The 25,816-nt window shown below is 31.8% G+C and overlaps 2 protein-coding genes across 2 annotated transcripts; one reads left to right on the top strand and one right to left on the bottom strand.

Annotated features, from left to right (window-relative positions):
* Positions 1-1,851: 1,851 nt before the first annotated feature.
* Positions 1,852-4,041, top strand: LOC122310090. The gene is made up of 4 exons (XM_043123977.1): positions 1,852-2,716; positions 2,970-3,145; positions 3,229-3,498; positions 3,673-4,041. Exons 1-4 carry the CDS (start codon positions 1,852-1,854, stop codon positions 4,039-4,041), a joined length of 1,680 nt encoding a protein of 559 aa, XP_042979911.1.
* A 13,805-nt stretch (positions 4,042-17,846) lies between these two features.
* LOC122310961 (F-box/kelch-repeat protein At1g67480-like) lies at positions 17,847-22,412 on the bottom strand. The gene is made up of 4 exons (XM_043125259.1): positions 22,163-22,412; positions 20,910-20,980; positions 19,903-20,771; positions 17,847-18,625 (listed from the first exon to the last, which is right to left on the bottom strand). The coding sequence occupies exons 3-4, from the start codon at positions 20,427-20,429 to the stop codon at positions 17,995-17,997; spliced, it is 1,158 nt and encodes a 385-aa protein (XP_042981193.1). The 5' UTR covers positions 20,430-20,771; positions 20,910-20,980; positions 22,163-22,412; the 3' UTR covers positions 17,847-17,994.
* Positions 22,413-25,816: the final 3,404 nt, after the last annotated feature.

Below are 25,816 nucleotides of genomic sequence, written 5' to 3'. Positions count from 1 at the left end.
TATAATGCAATTAAAGCTTTTAATATCATGTATTAAAAAGTATAAAATATAAATTTATTAACTAATTTCAATAAAAATATAATATGAATCGAAATAGTTTTTCGTTTATAGAAAAATCTAAACAGTTTTAATAAACATATAATTTATGTATTTAATTTCATTTGTCGACATTTTTTTTACTCGTATAGAAAAAATAAATAAAAATCAAGAAGTTATAAGTACATGACAATTATAGTATTTTATTCACAACCATAAATTTAATACAAACACTCCATCTCTTAATTATTTTGTTCAAATAAAGAAAATAAAGTACACATTATATCTTTTAATGCTTCTACAATTTTTATTGAATGCTTTATGAAAAAGTTAATATATATTTAATTTTATACAAAAAAAATTTTTAAAAAAAAAACTCAATTGTTAAAGTAATTGAAAATAAATACAAGTTTGAATTGGTTGAAATCAATTTAAAAATCGACCGTCAATTGAAACGGTTCAATGATCGATTTAAAATGCTCATTAAAATCAATTTGATTTCTAACCAATTCAATTTAAATCATCTGAATCATATGTATCTATCTCTCCTATTTAAAGCCTTTAAGCTGGAGAAAAAAATTAAAAGGGTACTTGATCCCAACCATCAGATATCTTCTCACGCAATTCCGTATCAATCTCTATAATTTTTTTTTTAAAAAAAATGTACTTCAAAACTTCTTCGGATGTGATCCATTCAAAATTCTCTTTCAGATCTTATAAAAAAAATTGAATTGTGATTGAATGAGAAGATATTTGGTGCTCAGACTTCAAATAAATTTTCGCTATTCACGTTAAACTTCCTCTGGGTCGAGAGTTATATCAGCCACCACTTCCTTTTCGCTAACCTCAGATGCAAAAAATTGGTACCAGATGGTAAGCTATCACGGTTGTACTGGGGGCAATGGCCTTGAAAAAGGTTGCTAAGTGCAGAAGAGAGAAGTGTGAAGTTTGTGATAAATAACGACTTTAACGGCAGAACATGTGCAATAAACAATACGGGGCGTTTTGTATTAAAAGGGACTTGTTGATGTTTAGTAAAACAGTGTGTTGGTTTAAGTAATACGGTGAGTTTTAATAGTTAGAAGTTTGGGTGCGTTTTATGTTGTATTAGTTGTGTTTTGAATTTTTGGATTCACTCTGCGAGTATAAGAGTAGCAGAGTTCATGCATGTAAGCATATCAGTTGAATAAGAATCTTGAGTCTTGGAGGTTGGGAGTTCCTTGAAAATTCCCAGTTTAGATTCATCATGGAATCTGGAGTTTAAATCATTTGTGTGTTGCGCTATTCTTTACTACTTTCTAGTCCTGTGTGTTGTGAGGATTTAATCATCAAAAGGAGTCTAAAGTCTGGGCGATAATCAGCAGTTCTTGATTATCAAGAACGTTACAAGTGGTATCAGTGAAGTCAATTCTGGAGGTTGAGATGGCAGAAGGTACTCGGGGCAGCATTAAAGAATCAGCAAGAAGTGCTTGTAGTCAACAAGAACAACAAGATGGGGTTCAGAAACAATTGGACCAGCATTAGCAAGTAATTAATGGCGTGAATGAAAGGTTAGACCAAGTTTCTGACATGTTGCGTGGTTTAATTGAAACTGTAAATGTAATTTGTCATAAAGATGGAGATAGACTGAGAGATAGATAGGTTTCTAATGAACTAATAATTCTGGAGGAGAGGTCTGTTTTTTAAAGAAGTTTTCGACTAGACTTTCCACATTTTAGTGGTACTGATCCTTCTGGTTGGATTTTTAAAACCAATCAGTATTTTGATTGTTTCCAAGTATCTTTCCATCAGAAGTTGATGGTGGCTTCGCACTATATGGAAGGAGAGGCATTAGTGTGGTACCAAAATGCCTTGGACTCGAGGCAATTCAATTCTTGGGAATCTTTAGTGATTGCATTACAAGTGAGGTTTGGGCCATCAACATTTGATGACCCAATGGAGGCTTTGACAAGATTAAAACAAACAAGTTTGATTAGTCTATATACATCACAGTTTGAGGCCTTGGAAAATAGACTAAAAGGGTTATCCGAGAGGTATAAGCTAAGTTGTTATGTTAGTGGGTTGAAAGATGAGGTCAGAATTCCTGTCAAGATGTTTAACCCACTCAATCTTGGTGCTGCTTTTGGCTTAGCCAAGTTGCAAGAAGAATATGTTTTGTCTTCAAGAAGATCTTTGAGGCAAAATGTCCAGCATGCTGATAAACCATATGTTGAAGGGCCTGTTGATTCAGTTAATAAAGGGCCGAGAAGTATGTTTCCTTTGAGGAAGGTTAACTCTTCCCAAATGGATGAAAAGAGGAAAAGGGGCTTATGTTTTCATTGTGAGGAAAAGTGGAACCCATCTCATGTCTGTAAGAACCTTCGTGTGTATTTTATGCGTGAGAAAATTGATGAGGAAGAAGTGAATAGTTTGGAAGAAGTCGAGACACAGTCTGTGCCAAATTCTAAAATACTAGAGCAGGCTTCTGAAGTTCTGGAAGTTTCCATACATGCCATTGCAGGTGGTATTAATAGTAATGCAATGAAGTTGTTGGGTAGAATTGGCTCTTTTGCTGTGAAGATTTTAGTGGATTCAGAAAGCACTCATAACTTTTTGGATCCATTGGTAGTTGAGGCAGCTAATTTGACGGTAGAAAAGGATGTGGGGTTGCAGGTGAGAGTGGCAAATGAAGCCAAGGAAGGTGTGTAGAGCCTGTTAACATTCAAGGTTCTTAATTCCTAGTTCCATTTCATGTTTTGACATTGGGGGATGTGACATTGTTCTTGGAGTCCAATGGCTTAAGACATTAGGATCCATTCAATGGGATTTTACCAACATGTCTATAGAGTTTATGGTAGGTGAGAAAAAGTTGTTATTACAAGGCCTTGTTTCTGGTAATGTTCAAGAGGGTAGTAGTAGGAATCTGTTAAACTCCTCTTTTGTGAGGAAATAAGGATGGCTTTTGCAATTAGTAGCAGCACAAGTAGAAGAAAATAAAGAAGAGATGCAACCAGAAGTATATAACATTTTACAGCAGTTCAAGTTTATTTTTGAAGAACCAGTTGACTTACCTCCACCTCGGGTGTTTAACCATAGGATTATTCTGAAGGATGGTTCTACACTAGTTTCTGTGAGGCCTTATAGATACCTTCATTATTAGAAATCAGAAATTGAAAAGATTGTGCAAGATCTATTGAAGAATGGTGTGATTAGACCCAGCTAAAGTCATTTTCCTCACCTGTTCTCCTTGTTAAGAAAGCTGATGGTTCATGGAAAATGTGTATGGATTATAGAGCTCTGAATCAAGAAACCATCAAGGACAAATTTCCAATTCCTGTCATTGATGAACTTCTTGATGAGTTACATGGAGCACAATACTTTTCTAAGCTTGATTTAAGGTCAGGCTATCATCAAATCAGGATGAAGGAATATGACATCCCTAAAATAGCATTTAGAACTCATGAAAGCCATTATGAGTTCTTGGTAATGCCCTTTGGGCTTACAAATGCCCCTGCTACCTTTCAAAGGTTGATGAACCATATTTTTAAGCCATTTCTTAGAAGATTTGTTTTAGTCTTCTTTGATGATATACTAATATATAGCAAAAACTTGAATGAGCATCTCGAGCACTTGAAAACAGTTTTAACTGTTTTATAGCAGCATACTCTCTTTGCTAAAATGTCCAAGTGTCGTTTTGGGGTCACTAAGGTGGATTATCTTGGTCACATTATATCTGTGGAAGGGGTTAGAGCTGATCCTACAAAATTAGATGCTATGGTTAAGTGGCCAATTCCTAAAAGTGTGAAGGCATTGAGAGGGTTTTTGGGGTTAACTGGGTATTACAGGAAGTTCATAAAAAGCTATGAATCTATAGCTGCTCCTTTAACCCTTTTGTTGAAAAATAATTACCCGACTTTAGTCGGTTGGGTTCATATTGGATCTATCGGATTAATTGGGCCAAGCCCTTTTCTGCACAGGCCTACCTATTCCTTTGTATTCCTATATATATGGGTATCATTCACTTAGATGTGATCAAGTTTTTGTATTGAATAACAACTATTTCTCTTGTAATATTCTCTTTTTCTTACAATATCATTTTTCTTTTAATTTCATAACACGTTATCAGTACGAGGTTCTATTGATTCTGAAGCTAATGGTCTTCTACTTCAAATAAGTTTTTCAATATATTATTTGCAATCTCTAAAGTGAGTATTAAAGATTATATTCATTATTATTACTTGATAAAATTCTATATTTATTCACATAGTTTATATACAAGTTTTATTTATTTTTTATACTTGTTATGAATTATTGATGATAAGATTCATCTTAGAATAGAAATTGAGCATCCCTGAAGGATCGCTCTAAACCAATTATTTTATTGAGTATCTCATATTAAGATTTATTTTGGGATAAAAATTGAGCATCCCTGAAGGATCGCTCTAAACTAATAATTTTATTGAGTATCTCATAATAAAAGATCTATTAATTCTATGAGATAGTTTAAATGAGTGATACGTATACTAAAAACTCATTATGATTAATGGACCTGAAATTGCATAATTGAAATTGTGTAAAGAAAAGCCACTAAAGAATATCTGTTTAAAATGAATGCCTCGAATGTGCTCCTGAATTAGCAATATCGAGTGCAAAAGTTTACAAGATATTCTAAACTTATATCTTGTCTTCTAATAGCTGAGCAAAATAATGAGTTTTTGTTAAGAAATTATTAGTCACGTCCCACTAGTTCCATATCATTCCCTGAAGTGAATGGTATTTGATTTATATCATTTTTAGAAAAGAATTGTACATTTTTTCAAAGAAACCAAGAGCTTGAACACGGTAATGAATATCTTTATAGTACTTCTATGATTTCGAACCAGAAGCTCGTATTGAAAAAACTACCAGTTTTTTCTTTGAGATGATATTATACAACTATTGAATCAAATATTATAATGCATCAAAAGTGATATGATTCAAAATATTTGTATGTTTTTCATGATTAACTTGATCATCCAAAATCAATTACGATAAGTCGAATAATTTTCATATGGACGTCTATAAAATAACTAAAAGATTCTTTTACTATAAAGTATTCCCACCATGAGCGGAAAGAAAAATTTGTTAGAAGCAAATAAAATGACATAATTCAATTTTATCTTGATTATCATAGGTGAACTAGAAGTTTAGATGATAATTAATTTATAGATGCAATAAGATAAAAATATCTCATATTCTAACTGCTAAAATCCCAACGAGCATTGAAATCCTCATATGACAATTAAGAAATTTAGCAGTCTAATGAACATAAGATATATCTAAATGAGTGGGAGACCTATTGATACAAAAGATAAATCATCCCGAAAGAGAAAAGCACAAAGAAAATAAATTGGTGCTCCTGAAGAGGTCGTACCCACAAAACAAGCAATAAGATCCATCCAAATTTTCTGAACAAAATTCTCTCATAATAAAAACTTCCGAAGAGTATAATCCTCCTAAAGAACACCTCCTGAAGAGGTTTTTCATGAAATGTCTTCCCTTAAAGAGGGACAGATACCTGAAAGTAACGAGATCTCGATACATTTTATGAGTATTGGAGAAATTCTTGATAGAAATAAAACTGTTGTCGACAACTTATTTTCATATAAGATGGCACTTGACATTACCAGAAGTAATGAAGAAAGTCAGCCAAGAACCGTTGAAGAATACCAACGTAAAAATATTAGCCAAAATATAAAGAAACAATTCCTGCAGAATTAATATCACTAGTAAAATGTGATACATATGGACTTGCAGTCCAAACACCTAAAAGGTGATACTTGTTGAATATCAGTGGATATTTGTATAAAAGAAATAAAAATGTGATAAATAAATCACGAGTCGATTTCTCGTAAAAATAATATTGATATGCTTTTACAGTGGATAAAATTATATTAAGGTTTTTATTAGCTTGATCGTTATCGAGAGTTTGGGTATGCATGATTAACTGCATATTTATATGCATCACTAGATATGAAATGCATTAAGCATATAGTCCTGGAGTACTTATTCTATTAAGTTTTAGAAATCCTTATATGATCTAAAACAATCCACACGCATATGGAACAATCTATTTTCCATATATTTTCAGTATCTAGATTTATTGCAGTTTATATAAATGATTTAAATGTCATTGAAGCTCCAAAAGAGCTCATGAAAACTGTAAATATTTGAAATATAAATTAGAAACCCTTTCGGCTTCAAGGGGGAGATGAATGAAATTTTTAGTTCTGAAATACCATTTTTTAAATGCAATTAGTATTTCAAATTCATATTATGGTTTTGCAATAAATGTGCATTATTAAAGGAGAAATAAAATGGAGCATACAGAACATCTACCAGAAGATAGAAACACAATATGAATATTTGTGAAATATTATTTTATTATCTCGAAACAAAATTATAGAAATTTGAGGCTCTTCGCCTCATTCTTTAAACGATCTTGCTCTTCAAAAATTTTCATGGCATCCCTATCTAAAGGAGTACGCAATCGAAAAGAAGAGTCAAGTAAGGATTTTAAATTCTTATTCTCTTACTTTATTACTCTTATCTTCATGTTAGACTCCAAAAGAAGTCGCTGAATGATAGAAATTTTCTTGTTGAGTTTGTCAACCTCACAAGTTTTGGATTGTAGTCACTGAGAAAATGCGACAATGTTTAATGAGTATCACCGAGACTCACAAGCTCGTAAATAGTATCATCATCTGACTTATTAGTCATATCATTATTGTATTGCATTATAGAACCTACGGTAGAAGCAAAAACAACTGGTGAACGAGGTGTAGAATACCATATATATTGGTCACGAGAAGATTGCTGAACCATTGCAGAGTAAGAATGCAGACTAATTACAGAAATGTGAAGAAGATGATATGCGAATGAAGATGAGTTGAATATTTATTTTATAAAGAAAATTATGAAAGCAAGACAAAATTATATATATTGAAAGAGGATACGCTAAATACAGATATCCTACAGTTATTTATTAGGCCATGAAATTAAAAGCAGTTTGCCCCTACTCTATTTAAAGTTGGACTTTTTCATATATCCATGGCAAGATTAAATGCAGCTTGTCCTTATCCTCTAAGTATTTGAACTTCTTCAAATATCTGTTTTTGCTGATCCTGAAGATCATGGGCATACTGTTTTAGCACCTTATTCTCCTTCTTCAGTTATTGATCTTACGACTCTTCACAGAGAGTTTTTAATGCAATTAAGATATTTGATTATTGAGTTGGTTGGCCTCATTCACTTTAGCTAATAACTTCTGAGGCATGGTAGTAACAGAGGCAGAATATTGAGCACTAAGAAATCTTGATTCTAAAACAACATCAGAATAATTCCTTCCAGAAAATTGAATCTCTGTTCCTATCATAAGAGCAACATCCTCAAGTGAGTAAAAGGAAGGACAAAGCATCTATATTGTTTCACAGCGTCTCTCGTGAAACATCTCTCTACAAGGAACAAGAGATGTAGCATTATAGCCCTGCGACGCTTGACAGCTCCATAAAAACTATAAAATCTTACTGTGTTTGTCTAGTCTAAAAATGTAGCCACCGTTTTTGTTGAATATGGAGGTTGGCGGCTTAATTTTGACAACTTCTCTACTAACTATATTATTTATAAGAACTCTAGAAGAGTAATGAATTTAATGTTAAAACGATCTTGAATCAATATGGTGAATTTGTTTACCAAAACATTACCAACTGCATCATTTTAAGAGTTGGTACACAATATTGATATGCATCAACGTAAAAACCTTTCACTATAAAGTCTTGAAGCACTTTTATATGGAAAAAACTCATCCCCTGAGTACTTCAATGGTTGTTTGATCACTTGATGTGCAGAAAGATCCATTTTGTCCTTGTGAAGACAATGGAAAAATTTTTGGTCCTGAAATACCTTATCTCGATGCAATTGAACCCCTAATGTATCTTACAAATTACGCTCGATCTGATATTGCATTTTCAGTTAATTTACTTGCAAGATATAGTTCTGCACCAACTCGAAGACATTGAAATGGTGTTATTACCCAGATGACTAACACAAGAGAGGGTGAATTGAGTTGTATTTAAAAAAATAACAATTATAAATCAAATATACAATATAAAATATAAACAAAATATGAAATAGTAATAAATATAAAGAGTAAGGGTAAGATCGAAACAAACTCAGTATGTTAACGAGGTTCGACCCCACTGCCTACGTCCTCTCCTCAAACTACCCCTTGAAGATCCCCTTCAAGTGGAGATAGAAACCTATTACACCTTTGCACAACACCGCTACAAAGGATCCGTGTAGAACACCCTCTACACTTGCAATTACCTTACACGTGGTAATTCAACTATTTCCTGTGTAAAACACTTTCTACACGCACAAGGACTATACACACTCTTTTACTGATACAAGAGCAGATAGTGGGTAGGTTATCAGAAAACACTTCTCAATGAGTGAAATAAGAACAATACAGCGCAAACTATATCTCTCAAAATGAACAAGGATTAAGGTTCAATGTTTAGAAAAGAGAGAATGAAAACTTTGAATGAATGTTGTATGCTCTTTGTGTTGTAAATGTGAAACTCTCAAATGATCTATTTATAGGCATATAAGACTTCATATTCAAATTTAAAAAGATTCACATGTCAAAGACAACATCATTCACTTTTTCAAAAAATTCAAATAAAATGTTCTTCTTTTTCAATTATCAAAGACAACATCATTCATTTTTAAAAAATTTCAAACCTAATCTTTTACTTTTGGCATATGACAAAATGAGCACACTTTACTCTTCAAAAAATTCAAACCTAATCTTTTACTTTTTTTATATGACAAAAGGAGCACACTTTACTTTTCAAATATTTTAAACAAAATCATTTACCTTTTGCATAAGTCAAAAAAAGTATCAATCACTTTTGAAAATATTCAAATAAAACATGCACATATGAAAGATGATAATCAATCATCTTTAATATTTTCAAAGATCAACCCTTTAATCAAGGTATGCACATGTGAAAGATGACAATCAGTCATCTTTCAAAATTTTCAAATTTAATTGTCAAAATATTCATGCACATGTGGAAAATGTATTTTAATACTTTATGATAAAATATTAATTTTGAGTCTTAATCCTAATTTCAAATTTTTAAGAGATTTACAACATTACTCTATGACTTTAATGTGAACTTATTCCCTTCTTACTCATGCTTGTTTCCTTGATGTGCTTGACTCTATTGTATAGATAACTTGAGTTTGAAACTCTTTTATTCTTTGAATTCATTTGTTATCACCAAAATTCATGTGTAGATATATAATTACACAAAACTTGAAACATTGGGTTCAACAATCTCCCCCTTTTTGATGATGACAAATACTTGATAGAATCTGAAACCTATATTAATACTTAAGCTCCCCTTAAGACTGTACATTAGTTATTCAAGCAAAAGTATAAATATAATTCCAAGCATATATAACAAATTTAGAAATTCAAACAATGTTAATGTTCTAATTTAACACTTCTCTCCCTTTTGGCATCATTAAAAAGGATCCGCAACAAGTAAATGAATTGAAAAAAATGGTGTTTTAGTAGACACTGTAGATAGTTGAAAAAAAAATTGGATCCGTCCGTGACCCAACAAGTGTGGCTGGAGATTTGAAAAAATCGCCTGATGTTGACAAATGAGATTGAAGGCTCCGAGTTTCTAAAAAATGTCATTTTCACCGATCGGGAAAAAAAATCACATTGCTCTTTGACTTGGATGATAGCTCGTCTGGTTCTTTATGCTATCTCTATAAAATCAGTCTTAAAGTTCATCTAATCTGCATCAAGTTTTTTTTTCATCTCTATAACTCATCTACATTCCTTCAACATTCTCGTTTTAAACTTTCTATTCTTTTCTCAATGGCTCATTCTTCTAACATTTCTCTAAATTCATCCATGAGGCATTCGGCACCTCAACCTCCTGTCTTTTCTGCAGCTGCCATTGGTGCCATGTTGCAGCAAGAAAATAATAATTTGGCTAATAAGTCAGATTCTAATACTATCTATGACTTGGTGAGTCTTGGGATTCGCTACTCTTCCTCTATTGTTGCTTTTTCCTAGCGGCTACAAGCCAAAAATCATGAAGTTGAAAAGCTCAAAGAACAAATTGTTGTACTTCAACGAATTGTTCAAGAGTCTAACACAAGGGAATGATTCATTCAGCAGAAGAATAAACAGTTGAAATCTTTATTAGATTCTTCATTCCGCTTGTCGGTTCCCATAGATAAGAATGACATGATATTGTATGAAGAAAATGAACGTCTCAAACATGAGGCTAAGAATCTCAAGTTTATGTAAAAGTATTTAAAAAATCTATCTCTATTTTTATTGACTCTGGTCTATCTTTTAAGAGATATTCATAGCATGCATCATACCTATTTCTCTTTTGATCATACGTAATCTATCTTCTGATAAAGGTTTTGTGAAAATATCTGCTAACTGATCGTGTGTGTTTGTGAACTCTAATACTATATCGTCTTTTTGCACATAATTTCGAAGAAAATGATATCTTATTTCAATATGCTTAATTCTAGAATGTTGTATTTGGTTCTTTGAAAAATTTATAACACTTGTATTATCACATTTGATTGGAATGTGATTATACATGAGTTTAAAATTTTCAAGTTGTTGCTTCATGTAGAGAACTTGTGCACAACAACTATCCGCAGCAATATATTTTGCCTCAGCAGTAGATAGTGCAACAAAATTTTATTTTTTACTAAATCAGGAAACTAGTGCATGACCTAAGAAATGGCATGTTTCACTAGTGCTTTTTCGATCTATTTTACAGCCAGCATAATCTACATCTGTGTAATTGATTAGATCGAAAGATGTGTGCTTAGGGTACCATAACCCTAGGTTAATTCTACCACTAAGATATCTAAGAATGCGCTTAACTGCAATTAAATGTGATTCTTTTGGAGATAATTGAAAGCGTGCACATAAGCACACGCTAAACATAATATCTGGTCTACTGGCTGTTAAATATAATAAGCTACTAATCATACTTCGATATATTTTCGAGTCAACTGACTTACCAGATTCATCTTTATCAAGTTTAGTTGATTGGCTCATTGGTGTTCCAATTTCCTTAGCACTTTCTATCCCAAACTTTTTTAGTAATTCCTTAATATATTTTGATTGATTGATGAATGTCCCACTTTTTGTTTGCTTAATTTGCAATCCGAGAAAGAATATAAGTTCTCCCATCATGCTCATCTCAAATTCTTCCTGCATAGTCTTAGCAAAAAATTGACACATATTTTCATTAGTAGCACCGAATATTATATCATCAACATGAATCTGAATCAAAAGAATATCATCATTTTCATATTTAATGAAAAGAGTTGTGTTGATTTTTCCTCTTGAAAAACTTTTTTCAATCAAGAAACCACTGAATTTTTCGTACCAAGCTCTAGAAGCTTGTTTAAGTCCATATAGTGCTTTTATGAGTTTGAAAATATGATTTGGAGAAATATGATTTTCAAAACCTGAAAGTTGCTCAACATATACCTCTTCATTTGTAAAACTATTTAAGAAAGCACTTTTAACATCCATTTGAAAAAATTTGAAATTTTTATAACAAGCATATGCAAATAGCATTCGAATAGCTTCTAATCTTGCGACTGGTGCATATGTCTCATCATAATCGATTCCTTTTTTTTTTGATTAAGACATTGGGCTACAAGTCGAGTCTTATTTCTAGTAATGACTCCGGACTTATCTTTCTTGTTTCTAAAAACCCATTTTGTTTCAATAATAGTATGATGTTTGAGTCTAGGAACAAGTGTCCAAACATCATTTCTTTCAAATTGATTCAACTCTTCTTGCATAGTTAGAATCCAAGATTCATCAAGAAGTGCGCCATCAATATTTTTGGATTCAATCTGAGATAGAAAAGTAGTATGATTGCAAATATTTCTAAGAGATGATCGAGTACTTACACCTTGTGAAAGTTCTCCCAAAATTTGTTCCACTGGATGATCTTTCACAAATTTCCACTGTTTGGTTACCTCTTGTATTAAATTTTAATGATATTTCCTGATGATTCCATGTTGAACTTCTTCTGTTGTGTTCTCTTTGTTGAGATTGAGACTTTCCGTGTTATTTATACCTCATGTTTCTTCATCAATAGATTTCTTGAAGAGTGGAGAATTAGATTCATCAAATACTACATGCATAGATTCTTGTACAGTCAAAGTCTTTTTATTGAATACTCTATAAGCTTTACTATTAATAGAATACCCGAGAAAAATATTTTCATCAGATTTTGCATCAAACTTGTCTAAATTATCTCTGTCATTAAAAATAAAATATTTGCATTCAAATACATGAAAATAACCAATGTTGGACTTTTTCTGATTCCAAAACTCATATGGGGTTTTATCTAATTTAGACCTTAGCATAACTCTATTTATAACATAACATGCAGTACTTACCGCTTCGGCCCAAAAATAACTAGGCAAGTTGTTCTCATTGAGCATTGTTTTTGTCATCTCTTGAAGATATCTATTTTTTCTCTCTACTATCTCATTTTGTTAAGGAGTTCGAGGAGCAGAAAAATTATGTACAAAATTATTTTCATCACAAAATGTTTCAATATTTTTATTAACAAACTCTTTTCCCCTATCATTTCGGATACTTGAAATAGTATAGTATTTTTCATTTTGAATTCTTTTACATAACTTGGTAAAATCATTATGTATCTCATCTTTATGAGTAAAAAAGATGACCCAAGTATATATTTAGAGAAATCATCAACAAGAACAAATGCATAATATTTTCCTCCTAGACTTGCAACTTTATTTGGTCCAAAAAGATCCATGTGTATCAGTTGCAATGGTCTAATAGTGAAAATATGTTTCTTGGTTTTAAAAGAAGTTTTTGTTTATTTACCAAATTGGCATGCATCACAAATTTTGTCTTTAAGAAAATATGTTTTTGGTAAACCTCTCACAAGATCATTGTTTGAAAATTTAAAAATAAGTTTTATGTTGGCATGACCTAGTCTTCTATGTCATAACCAACTAGTTTCATTTTGAGCTGAAAAATAAATTGCATCTTGTGAGGTAATTTCTTCAAAATCGATTGTATAAATATTGTTGTTTCTAAAAGTAATAAAACAAATATTACAATCATGATCATTCAAAATAATGCATTTATCCATTTTGAAAGTAACTGTAAATCATTTATCAAATAATTGACTTATGCTCAAAAGATTATATTTTAGACTTTCAACAAGTAAAACATCTTCAATTATGAGAGAAAATTCATTACCAATTTTACCTAGTCCCACGATCTTCCCTTTCGAGTTGTCTCCAAATGTCACGTGTCCTTCTTCTTTAGATCTAAGATCAAAGAACTTAGTCTTATTTCCCGTCATGTGTCTTGAACATCCATTATCTAAAAACCATTTGTTTTTGCTTGTGGATGACTTCATGCATACCTATAAAAACAATTAAAATGATTTTTCTTGGTACTCAAGTTCTTTGGATCCTTTATTTATTAGTATTAGAATAAACAAGATTTTTAGGTATCCATATGGCCCTAATAGTCATTGTATGATTTCTTCTAATAGGACAAGTATGATAATTATGACCGTTTCTATTATAGAAATTATAAATAGCATGTGACATATATGAAGAATGTGAATGATTATAATAATATCTTTTTTTGACAAAATTATTTTTATGAAAAGAATTTTGAATATTAGTATTTGATGTAGAAGGATTATCAAAGAAATTTTTATAAGGTTTGTATTTTTGTTTTGGCATATATCTCAAGCCTGCCTTATTAAAAACACACATTTGAATATCAAAAAGTTTTTCAAAATTTCTTTTTCCATTCGTAAAGTTTTCAATAATATTTTCTAAATCAGTTTTCTTCTTATTCAACTCAAGATTTTCATCTTTCAAAATGATACTTTCTTTTCTTAAAATATCAATTTCATTTGTTAAAGAAGAATTTTTCTTTTTCAAAGCAGTATACTTGATACCCAATTTTTCAAATTTCTCATATACCTCTTCTAAAATATTTTACAATTATTCATATGAAGGATCTTCAATATTATCAAGATTTGTTACCTCAATGTCATCTTTAGCCATAAGACAAAGATTTGTTGATTCTCCATTGCTTACTTCACTATCTGAACTACTTGAATCATCATCCAATGTAGCTTTCATTGCTTTCTTGCCCTTGTTTCGATCTTTTTTAAGCAGAGGACAATCTGCCTTGATATGACCAGGCTTATTACATTTATAACAAATTAAAGTGTCATTTTTACTTGAATTTTTCTTGAAAAACTTTTTGAAAGATTTCCTCGGAGGAGTTTTACTTTTCTTTAAGAACCTTTGAATTCTTCTTGTTATCATCGCAACTTCTACATCTTTGTCTTCATTTTCCTCATCATCATCATTTTTACTTTCATGAGGAACAACTTTAAGTGCTAAGCTCTTTTTTGACTTTCCTTCTTCTTCTCCTCTTTTCAATGTGTACTCATGAGTGATAAGTGACCCGATGAGTTCATTTACTTCGAGTTTTTTGATGTCTCTAACTTCAAGAATCGCTGTCACTTTTGATTCCCAGCGTTTTGGTAGAGAGTTGAGAATTTTTCTTACTATCTCCACCTTGGAATAAACTTTGTCAAGAGCTGTCAAGCTGTTTATTATGTTAGTAAAACGAGTGTGCATACTAGAAATAGATTCATCATCATTCATCTTAAACATTTCATATTCATGAGTAAGAATATAAATTTTTGATTCCTTGACTTGCGAAATTCCTTCATAAGTAACTTTCAAGTTATCCCAAATTTCTTTTACCGTAGCACAAGTCATTATTCTATTAAATTCATTTCTATTGAGAGCATTAAATAATAAATTCATAGCAGTTAAATTCAAAGTATAAAGTCTATCGTCTTCACGATCAAACTCTTCTTCTTCCTTTTTTACCTTTACTCCATCAATCACTTTTGTTGGAATATAAGGTCCATTTACAATGCATTTCCAGATTTCTCGACCTTGAGCCTGAAGGAATATTCTCATTCTAATTTTCCAGAATGAGTAATTATCTTCACAAAAGAGTGGAGGCCGACTGCTAGATTGACATTCACCAAATAAATCTGCAATGTTAGCCATAAGATCTTAACTTAAAAGATAGTTAATCTTATAATAGAGTTCTTAGCTCTGATACCAATTGTTACTGATCATAGGCCACACCTATGTCACCTAACAATTGTACCTACCAGACTAACCGGTCACCGTCTCTACCGGTGCACCGTCACTCATGGTCGGAGAGTCTTATTTCGGTGACACAGTCACAAGCGAGAATTCCCATGAGTGACCTGCTTGTATGAACAGTACAGGTCAACTAGCTCTGATACCAATTGTTATCCAGATGACTAACACAAGAAGGGGAGTGAATTGAGTTGTATTTAAAAAAAAAATAACAATTATAAATCAAATATACAATATAAAATATAAACAAAATACGAAACAGTAATAAATATAAATAGTAAGGGTAAGATAGAAGCAAATTCAGTATGTTAACGAAGTTTGGCCCCACTGTCTACGTCCTCGTCTCAAGCTACCCCTTGATGATCCCCAAATTCACTATTCAACCTCCTTCAGGTGGAGATAGAAATCTATTACACTTTTGAATAACACCGCTACAAAGGATCCGTGTAGAACACCATCTACACTTTCAATTACCTTACACGTGGTGATTCAACTATTTCCTGTGTAGACTTTCTACACGCACAAGGGTTATACACACTCTTTTACTGATACAAGAGCTTATAGTGGGTAGGTTATCAGAAAATACTCCCCAATGAGTGAAATAAAAACAATACAGCGCAAATTATATTTCTCAAAATGAACAAGGATTAAGGCTTAATGTTTAGAAAAGAGAGAATGAAAATTTTAAATGAATGTTGTATGCTCTTTGTGATGTAAATGTGACTTTCAAATGATCTATTTATAGGCATATGAGACTTCATATTCAAATTTAAAAAGCTTCACATGTCAAAGATAACATCATTTACTTTTTCAAAAAATTCAAATAAAAAGTTCTTCTTTTTCAATTGTCAAAGACAACATTATTCATTTTTCAAAAACTTCAAACCTAATCTTTTACTTTTGGCATATGACAAAAGGAGCACACTTTGCTTTTCAAAAAATTCAAACCTAATCTTTTACTTTTTGTATATGACAAAACGAGCACACTTTACTTTTCAAATATTTCAAACAAAATCATTTACTTTTTTCATAAGTAAAAAAAAAACATCAATCACTTTTAAAAATATTCAAATAAAATATGCACATGTGAAAGATGACAATCAATTATCTTTAATATTTTCAAAGATCAACCCTTTAATCAAGATATGCACATGTGAAAGATGACAATCAATTATCTTTCAAAATTTTCAAATTTAATTTTTAAAATATTCATGCACATGTGGAAAATATATTTTAATGCTTTATGATAAAATATTAATTTTGAACCTTAATCTTAATTTCAAATTTTTAAGAGATTTACAACATTACTCTATGATTTTAATGTGAACTTATTCCCTTCTTGCTCATGCTTGTTTTCTTGATGTGCTTGATTCCATTGTGTAGACAACTTGAGTTTGAAACTTCTTTATTTTTTGAATTCATTTGTTATCATCAAAATCCATGTGTAGATATATAATTATACAAAACTTGAACCTTAGGTTCAACAGGTATTAAACATGTCATTCATTGTCTCCAAGGTACGATTGATATGTGATTATTTTATCAATATGGATCAATTCCACAATTAGTTGAATATGCGAATGCATGTTATTTTTCAGATCTACACAGAGAGATCATTGCAATTCATGAGGAGAAATGTAAAATTAATATCAAGCAGATACGATCAAGTGATAATCTGGTAGATTTATTCACTAACGCATTACCAATTGCAACATTTAAGAAGATTGTACAGAACATTAGAATGCGGAGACTTAAAGACCTACTATCATGCACTTTTTAGGGAGAATAATGTTTTGAAAACTTATGCTGATTATACTATTTTTTCTTTGTTAAGGTTTTATCCTACTGAATTTTTCTTTACAAGATTTTAATGAGATAATCTTAAAGCACTTAGCGATATACATGAATATTGTACTCGTTTTCCTTCGTCATTAATTTTTTCCCACTGAATTTTTCCTTAGTAAGGTTTTAACGAGGCATGTTCTTTATATATGATCATCCAAAATAAGAATGTTATAAACTTATTTATATAACCATCTTTAGCCATCAATTAAGACTTAAGCTATATCTAATCTTTTGTACTCCTATAATATGAGTATCATTCACTTATATATAATCAAATTTTTACATTAAATAATAACTCTTTCTTTTACAATATTTTCTTTTTTTTACAATATCATTTTTTTTTTAGTTTCATAATACAAATAAATTTCTAATCTTTTTCGTCGCATTAAGAAATGAAAAACGCCCCCGAAAGTCCAAATAATAATCCGACCAAACAACAAATGCATTAAAACAAGAGTTTTGTTACCTATAAGCAAAATCGCGTACTAATCTGCATACTAATACTAATTCATTCATATTTAAAATTTAAATTAATACTATTTTCAATAAAATTTACTTGTTAACCAATCATATTAGATTGATGAACATATTAATATGTAGTTATGCTTGCAACTAAATTTTAAACTATAAATGTTCTAAAAAATAAAAATTAGCACCCACAACCGGACAAGAATACATGACAAAATTAAACCAATGAGTGCAATCGATAATATAACACCAGACTTACAACTCGAGAAAAGAAACGGACAATCGAGAAAGACCCAGAAAAACATTCAGACACATTCAAGACTATTTGAGAAGATCCTCAGCTTTCAAGAACATCGTTTACGCCTTGATCGTCACACTGCACAAGCATAAACCAGACGGCTTTATATCAGAAGTCTGCCACTCGCAGCCTGGGGCTGCATTTGGGTCATACAACAGAGTACGGTATCCAGGTTCCTCATGGACAGAGAACAGCAACAATTTTCCACCCAGTATTCCAAAACGAAACCCAGCAATACACGAGCTCCCTGTCAATGGAACTGGTACCATCTTCCATGAATTGTCCTCTGGAGTGAATATTGCTAGCTTGCGCTGGTTCTTCCATTCCATACAAAAGAGATTCTTTCCCAGTACGGCATGAGCCGTGACCATGACACAACCGTTCTTCATTTCACACCAGGTGTGCCTCTCAGTGTTGTATACATCAACAAACTTCGAATTCCCAATTGTGAAGTTTGATCTCCCACCCATGACATACAGCTTTCCCTCAAAGCCATAGGCAAAGCAACCCCACCTTGGGCGGCGAAGACTTTCCATTAGGGTCCATCTGTTAGTATCAGGGTTGTACATCTCAGCACTAGATAGACTGTCTCCATTGACCCCATATCCTCCAACTGCATAAACCATACCATTAACCTCTGCACAAGCAAAGTCATATCGAGCCGCATTCATCTTTGCTAATTTACTCCAACTGCCATTACGAAAAAGAAAAATATGTCAAGAAGCTAGCAAAAGAGACGGTAAAAAATAAGAAGTAAAGAAAAGAGTGGGATTCTTATAAAAGCTCAGCCTTTGGGATTTCCCTCACTAAAAACCAAAGATCATTTATGGCAGTTGAAATCTTATGGTTCAGTTGTTAAAAACCCGATTGGAGACCTAAAACAAAATGGAAAAGCCCAACAATCTTTTTTTTATAAGTAGGGGGGAGAAAACAAAAAAAGAAAAAAGAAAAAAACCCCAACAATCAGCATAAATAAGATGCAACTTGGTACACAGCATCAAAAAACCCAACTACATCACCTCAATTGACATCTTATGGATGGAAACCAAATCAACTGAAAGTGTTTTGTTTGCTTCTGCAACACTCAGTATGGGCATAAAAGATGGAGCTGACAGGGATATACCGGAACTGAAGCAAATTGACCAGAACCAAGTTGAAATATGCCCAGATAATTAATCTGAAACATCAACTCGCAACAGGATATTGCAACTGGGGTGTCTATGACATCTATACTACTTACTGATACAGTGAAAGGAAGGTTATAATAAAAAACAGTCATTTGTGGGCAGGAACAATATGGCATATTCCAGAGAGCAATGTTAACTCGTTAAATGATATTGTGGATAGAGCACAGACCTCTGCAGCGAATCTGCTTTCACAGAACACTGAGGTGATGTAATCCAACATGTAATTTCAAGTGAATTTCTTCATGTTGACAGGCAGCAATGTTATTAAATAGGGTAAATTATGAAGTAATAATAATAATCCCTCAAACTACCACTCTATCCTCAGACACACCTAAATTATGACAAGGGAAAATTTAACCTCCAAAACCTTTTGTTATGAGAGGCCTATGAGTCAAATTGAGGTGTTGAATTGGATGGTAAAATGATGATACCATCCTCATATATAATACAAACAACATAATTTTCTTTCATTTAAATTAAATTTATTTCATTTAAATTAAAGTTCAAAAGAAAAAAGAAACAAAATTAACTCTTTTAGTGGGCCACCAGCATCACAAAGTTTAGGATGCTTTAATTAAAAGGTCATTGTCTATAATAATTAAAAAAATGTGCTAAAAACACTCCACAATAGAGATTAGATTTCCTAACCAGCATAAATCACAACAGACATTTAGTTGAGTTTGAAAACTGGTCTGAATCTATAGCCTAACTAGTTTATATATCCTGTAAAGCAAGAGAGTTCCAGGCTTCAAAAAATGCAACAAACAACAAACAACAAACCTGTTGAGACAGGAATCATATTGGTAAACATCTGCAGAGGCAGAACCAGTCCCATCAGTCACAGAAACGCCAGCCATGACAAGAAGCTTGCCATTAAGAACAACCACCCCAAACCCAGCTTTCACGGGACCAGGCATAGGTGGAAGAAGCCGGTGTTTCTGGCCCATACAATCTAGAACCTCCCAGTGGCTTTCCTTACCTCCAGAATCCATAATTAAGACATAGAGCCATTCCTCAAGCATCCCAGCTAATTTCCGCTCGGTAATGAATTCTTTGCTTTGAATAAATGACATCCACCTTTTGGAGACACGACCCATAGCTGGGAAGTTGGAACGAGGAACAAGAGCAAGACAAAACTTTGCCACATCATCAGGCAACCCAGGTAGAATGGCGCTGTCTAGATCATCGACAGCCTGAGAAGATAACTGTGAACTGCATTTCGAACAAGTGGGAATATTTTGCTTGACAGAATTGGAAAGACACATATTCACTTTTGTTCTCTTCTTTCCACTCAACAACCCTGGCATAGTCTGAATTGAACAGTTATGTGAATCTTGAAAGATATAGATGGTTCTTGTTATTGATCAACCATATCACCCAAAGAACGTCACGATAAATTTGAATGGCAGATGTTAACTAAAGAAATTCGTGATATCCTTCACCTATAGGGATTCTGCAAGACCAAGGCATAAAAGATGTTGCTGACCGAATCACTTGAGCTGCAAATGCCGAGGATTTTCTGTGTCTTGTCCAGTCTGATTCAAATTCCATGCCAGAAGTTTTTTTCTTACTGTGGTTTGGTCCAGTTATTCTACGCAGAATACTTTCTAAACAAACGCTGTCTGTTTCTCCACACATTGCCCAAATATCTACATTTTAAAGAATAAAGTTAATGCAACCTGGTCTTTAGAATGAAATGTAAAAATTAAAAACAACAGCAAACACAATAATAATAAAACCAATGTTTAATTTCAAAATCAGAATTAAAGAAGATGGAAGGCTCATACCAGTCAAGGCCATAAAAAACCAGCAAGTCTTAACCCCCTGTAACTTCCATTTGATTCAAGTGCAGGACAACCTAAGCATGTGAAAGGAATTCGATTCAAACATCACCAAATACTTGAGTTTAAGAGCATAAACAAAGCAATGAAACAGCTACAACTGATATTCTCCAAAGCAGCATAAATAGAAAACAACCATCCTTTTCAAATCACGAGGCCTGCAACTGCCGATGAGTTGCTGGAGAACACGATAATTGCAAACAAACAAAAAAATTAAAATTCAGCTTCATGCGTTAGATTTTAACGTCACGTACCAATGTCCAAACAAAAATGTATTAATTTATTTAAATTGGTAGACAAAAGAATGGACATAAATAAACAATCCAGACTTTTCTTTTAAGAGAATTCTCCACGCTTAAACCCAAAGACCAGCCAGCCTCCCACCAAGATATTGACAAAGAAGAGGAGTGTGAAATTACAAAGATGAAAGATCTACACGACTGTAGCGCTGAGCAGGCTTCATTGATTGATGAATTTTTGTTTTTCAGTTGAAGAGAGCACAACCCAGATCAGATCCAAAATAACTACCCAGAATTTTATAAAATAAAATAATAATAATAATAATAATAATAAAAAGATTAATATAACCAGATCAGAAGCCAATCAATTGACTATCGTAAGAAAAAATGAAGTAAAAGATAAGTTCGAGGAATTAATGCTTGTACAACAACATTAGTGCATGCAAGTGATTGCTAAGATGGAAAGTAATGATAAATTACTTATATATATATATATATAAAGTAATGATAAATCCCGTGAAAGATAGACCTCAAAAATTGAAATCCATCCTGGGAGAGCGCAGGGAAAAATGCTTCGTGTATGTTTTTGCACATGCGTGCAACTCTTAGCTCAATAACAGGAAATGAGAGAGCAGTTATAACATGTTTAGCATTGGAAGCAAGACAACCACAAAATTTATTCCCCCGCCCGGGAAAAAACATCTTTCAATTACTTATCAAAAAAACAAACAAACCAAAGATAAAACCTTAGTGATAAATCTTGGTCAGAACAACTGGTATTAGCGACAACAAGCAAACAAGTACATTATTTGAAAAAAAAAAAAGAGAATATTGCAATGAAGAGTAATCAATCCGATCCGTTAGAAAATATTAAGAAAAAAAAATAAAAGAAGCATCTGAATCAGGCGAACAAATGTCGGTGGATCTGAGATCAAAATCTAGAAAGAGAATGAACATTACCAGAAAGAAAGAGGAGGAAATTATCCAAAGAGAGTTGGAATGGGGAGGATATATAGGAAGGCGGGGGGGTGGTTGAGGGGGTCGCGAGCGCAGAACGAGAACTAGAAGGACCCAGAATAGCAAGGAGGATAAACTTGACAGGGAGCGACCACGTCAGAGAAAAATGAGATAATCCACCAAACCGGTTAGGAAAGAAAGAAAGAAACCGGCACGCCTGCGAAATACGCGACTCCTGCGAACAATTCCTGTGAAATTTGACAATTTGTGTCTAATTTAGACACGAGGGGTGGGTGAGGTTAGCCGGTTAGGTTTGGGTATGACTTCACTCGGACAAACCGGTCTTTGTATGCACGTTCCGAACCGCTTTTTCCAATTAAAAAATATATATTATTATTTTATTACTATTATAATATAAATAACCTATAAATTTAAATTATTTGTATTTCTGTAAACGATTTTTTTTTTTTCACTCGTAATTTTCCTTTTTTGAGATTCTGAAATAAAAGTTGAGATAAGGACAGGGTGCCCTCCTTATTTAATAGTGGGAATTTCTTAATACACAGATGGTGGTTACCGATTTCTTTTGTATTTTTGTATTTTGTATTTTTATTATTTTAACTTAATATTTTAATAAATATTGTTTAATAAATTATTTTTATTTATTTTTTAATGAATTTTAAAAAATTCTTTAAAAATAACGAAAAAGAGATAAAAATTCACTTACCTGTTCGGTAAATCTTTTGGTGTACTCTCACTATGGTAGCAGCACCGTCCTTTAATAGTAGTTATGGACGAGAAGAACTAGAAAAAACCGCTTGCCCCATATGGCCTTTGGAAAATGACATTACGTCGTTTTACTTTATCTTTTTAATTTTATCGTTTATATATTTTATTTTATTTTTAAATTTTTTATTTAATAATTAAAAAAGTAATTATTAGTATATTAATTTTTTAAAAATATTTAAAATAAAAAATAAAAAAATACAATTTACATTAAGAACAGACCAAATAAATAAACTTGAGTGATATAGTAGCAAACTTGGGTGGCATGGACTATTCGCTAAGGTAACGCTATGACGAACGCAACCTTATAATTTCATTGCAATAAATTATACTTCAAAATCTTACATTACAAACATTCACTTAATTAATATGTGATTTGTCATTTTTGTCACAAATCACGTATTAATTAAGTGGAAGTGAATGGTGTAAAGATTCTTTATAACATTTCTCTTTGATTTTTCTGTCTTTGCCATGTACATAGAATTTCAAGTTCTTTCTCTTCACATACGGATTTCATCATTTTTCTTTCTTTCTTTTTTTAATTTTTATTTTTTTGTACCATAACATTTACAATATTTCTTCTTACAAGAGAAAAAATTTCTTTCATTGATATATTTAAAAAAAAAAAAATTGTGTACCATAACATTTACAACACATTTTCATTTTCTTTTAAATTATTGCTACAAACATGTTTTTCCTTGAAAAATAAACAGTTGATAGCCAACCACCGACAAGATCGTATCGTCTCAAAAACAGTCAAGAAAAGAGTTGCAGCAACCTTAAAATGTTGAATACTTGAAGAATTCTACCCTTAATTTAATTTATATAAGAACAAAATTTATATGCATAATGCAAGTACTATAGAATTTATTGGTCCAAAAATTATGGAGGCGGGTTACACACGTGTGTGTGTGTCAAGGTACAGCTTGGCTAAAAGGTACACCCCACATTAATGTACATCCGATTAAATTCACACAACTACTACAAGTGGTGATCAAAATAATAACGATAAAAACATCCGATTTAGTAACGTTACATCTTTCGGATTCCCTAAGATCACTCTTTAGAGATGCACCGTGAAGAGAATCTGATCCAAAACCCCTATAGCCCACTGCATGGTGATCGGCACAAGAGATGTCAATTATAGTTGATCCCAGCATCAGAGGTTGATTTGGACACGTGATAGCTTGGCACTTTATCAAACATCATTATTCGCCACTGAACATTCATGTTGCCTGTTGAATTAAACCAGTGAAATTCGACGTTATCCGGAGAAAGTTGTAACTGGTGGAAGTCACACTCTCACTTACCCACGCGTCCAGATTTGTCGTATAACACGCTAGCATTTTTATGGAGGCTAGTTGGTAAATCAAATTATATGAAATTTATTTAAAATGAGTTTAAAATTTAGTTTAGTTAGTGAGAATTTTGAGTTTGAAAATAAAGTTATATTTTAATATTATTATTATTATTTTGAGATTTAAAAAAAATTAAATTATTTATTATATTTTATATAAAAATTTTGAAAAATTGTAATGATAAAAAATTTGATATGAGAATTTTATAAAAATAAATTAAATATTAAGATAAGTAGAATATTATTTATGAAAAATTAAAAAAATTATAAATTTTATTTATAAAAATGTATCGAGTTAAAAAAATTATAAGTCTCACGTATAAAAAAATTTTAAATTAAAATGAATTTAATAATTTAAAAATTAAATATTTAAATATTAAATTTAATTTAAAATTATATTAAACTGAGTTTAAGTAATAAACGGACCGAATTGACGCGACGAGTAAAATGGCAGACAAGGTAATTTCGGTCGGGAATTGCGGCTATTTTGTCGAGGGGAGGATAAGGTTTTTTCTTCGAGACTTCGACGCTGGCTTGTTGTTGACGGGTGGAGTGATGGAGTTGTTAGATGGATAGGGTCAACCGTGGACTTGGACTCTGGAGTCGGGTCAAAGCTGACGGCGCATGGAGTTAGTGGTAGTGTGGGAACCACGTAGATGGGAAGGTGAATGGACGGTCGGATAGCTCAGGCTGCCCGTCAGGGGCTGGGCAGCTTCAGCTTTTTAAATGGGGTGTTCATTTCGAGGGAAGAGACGTGTGCTTTTGTCAGCGTGATGTTGGTTGCGCTCAATTGTACAAAAAAAAAAAAAATTTTTATTTTTTTATTTTTTTTCTATTCCCTATAAAAAAACAAAAAAAACAGAATCGTAAAAATCCGATTCACTTTTACCCAAAAGATAAAGGAAAAAATATAATTGTAAGGATAATTATGTATTAATTTATATATTAATTTGATGTAATTAATAAAAGGTAAATTTTATTTAAAATAGTATTAATTTAAATTTTAAGTATGAATGAATCAGTATTAATATATAGAATAGTATGTGATTTTATTTGTATGTAACAAAATTCAAGATAAAGAAGATGCTCAATCTCTCCAATCTCTACCCATTATATATATTTTTTAATTCTTTAATATATATATTTTTAAATTTATATTTATATTTTTTAATTGATAAAAAATAATAAAAATTAAAAAAATATATAGTATATAAAAATTATATAAATAGTAAGAGATTGTATAAATTTTTAAAAAATAAAATAAAAGGTCTTGCCACATGGTACCAAGCTAAAACAAAATTATTTATTTTTCTTTTTTTTACATATTTTTTTAAATATTTTTAAATATATATTAAAATATATAAATTAACTAATAAATACTTCCTTTATCATTTCATTTAAAAAAAATAGGTCTCGGTCAAATTGGGGTCCAATTTATCGATCTCCAGCATTTTTCAAAATGAAAATGGCAAAATATCTTTAAGGTAAGATTTTATTTCATGAGCTGAAAAAAA

Source organism: Carya illinoinensis, chromosome 5, assembly GCF_018687715.1.
Source record: "Carya illinoinensis cultivar Pawnee chromosome 5, C.illinoinensisPawnee_v1, whole genome shotgun sequence".
NCBI classification, from domain to species: domain Eukaryota; kingdom Viridiplantae; phylum Streptophyta; class Magnoliopsida; order Fagales; family Juglandaceae; genus Carya; species Carya illinoinensis.
Note: the sequence above shows the minus strand (reverse complement) of the source record. Positions and strands in the feature narration are given on the sequence as shown.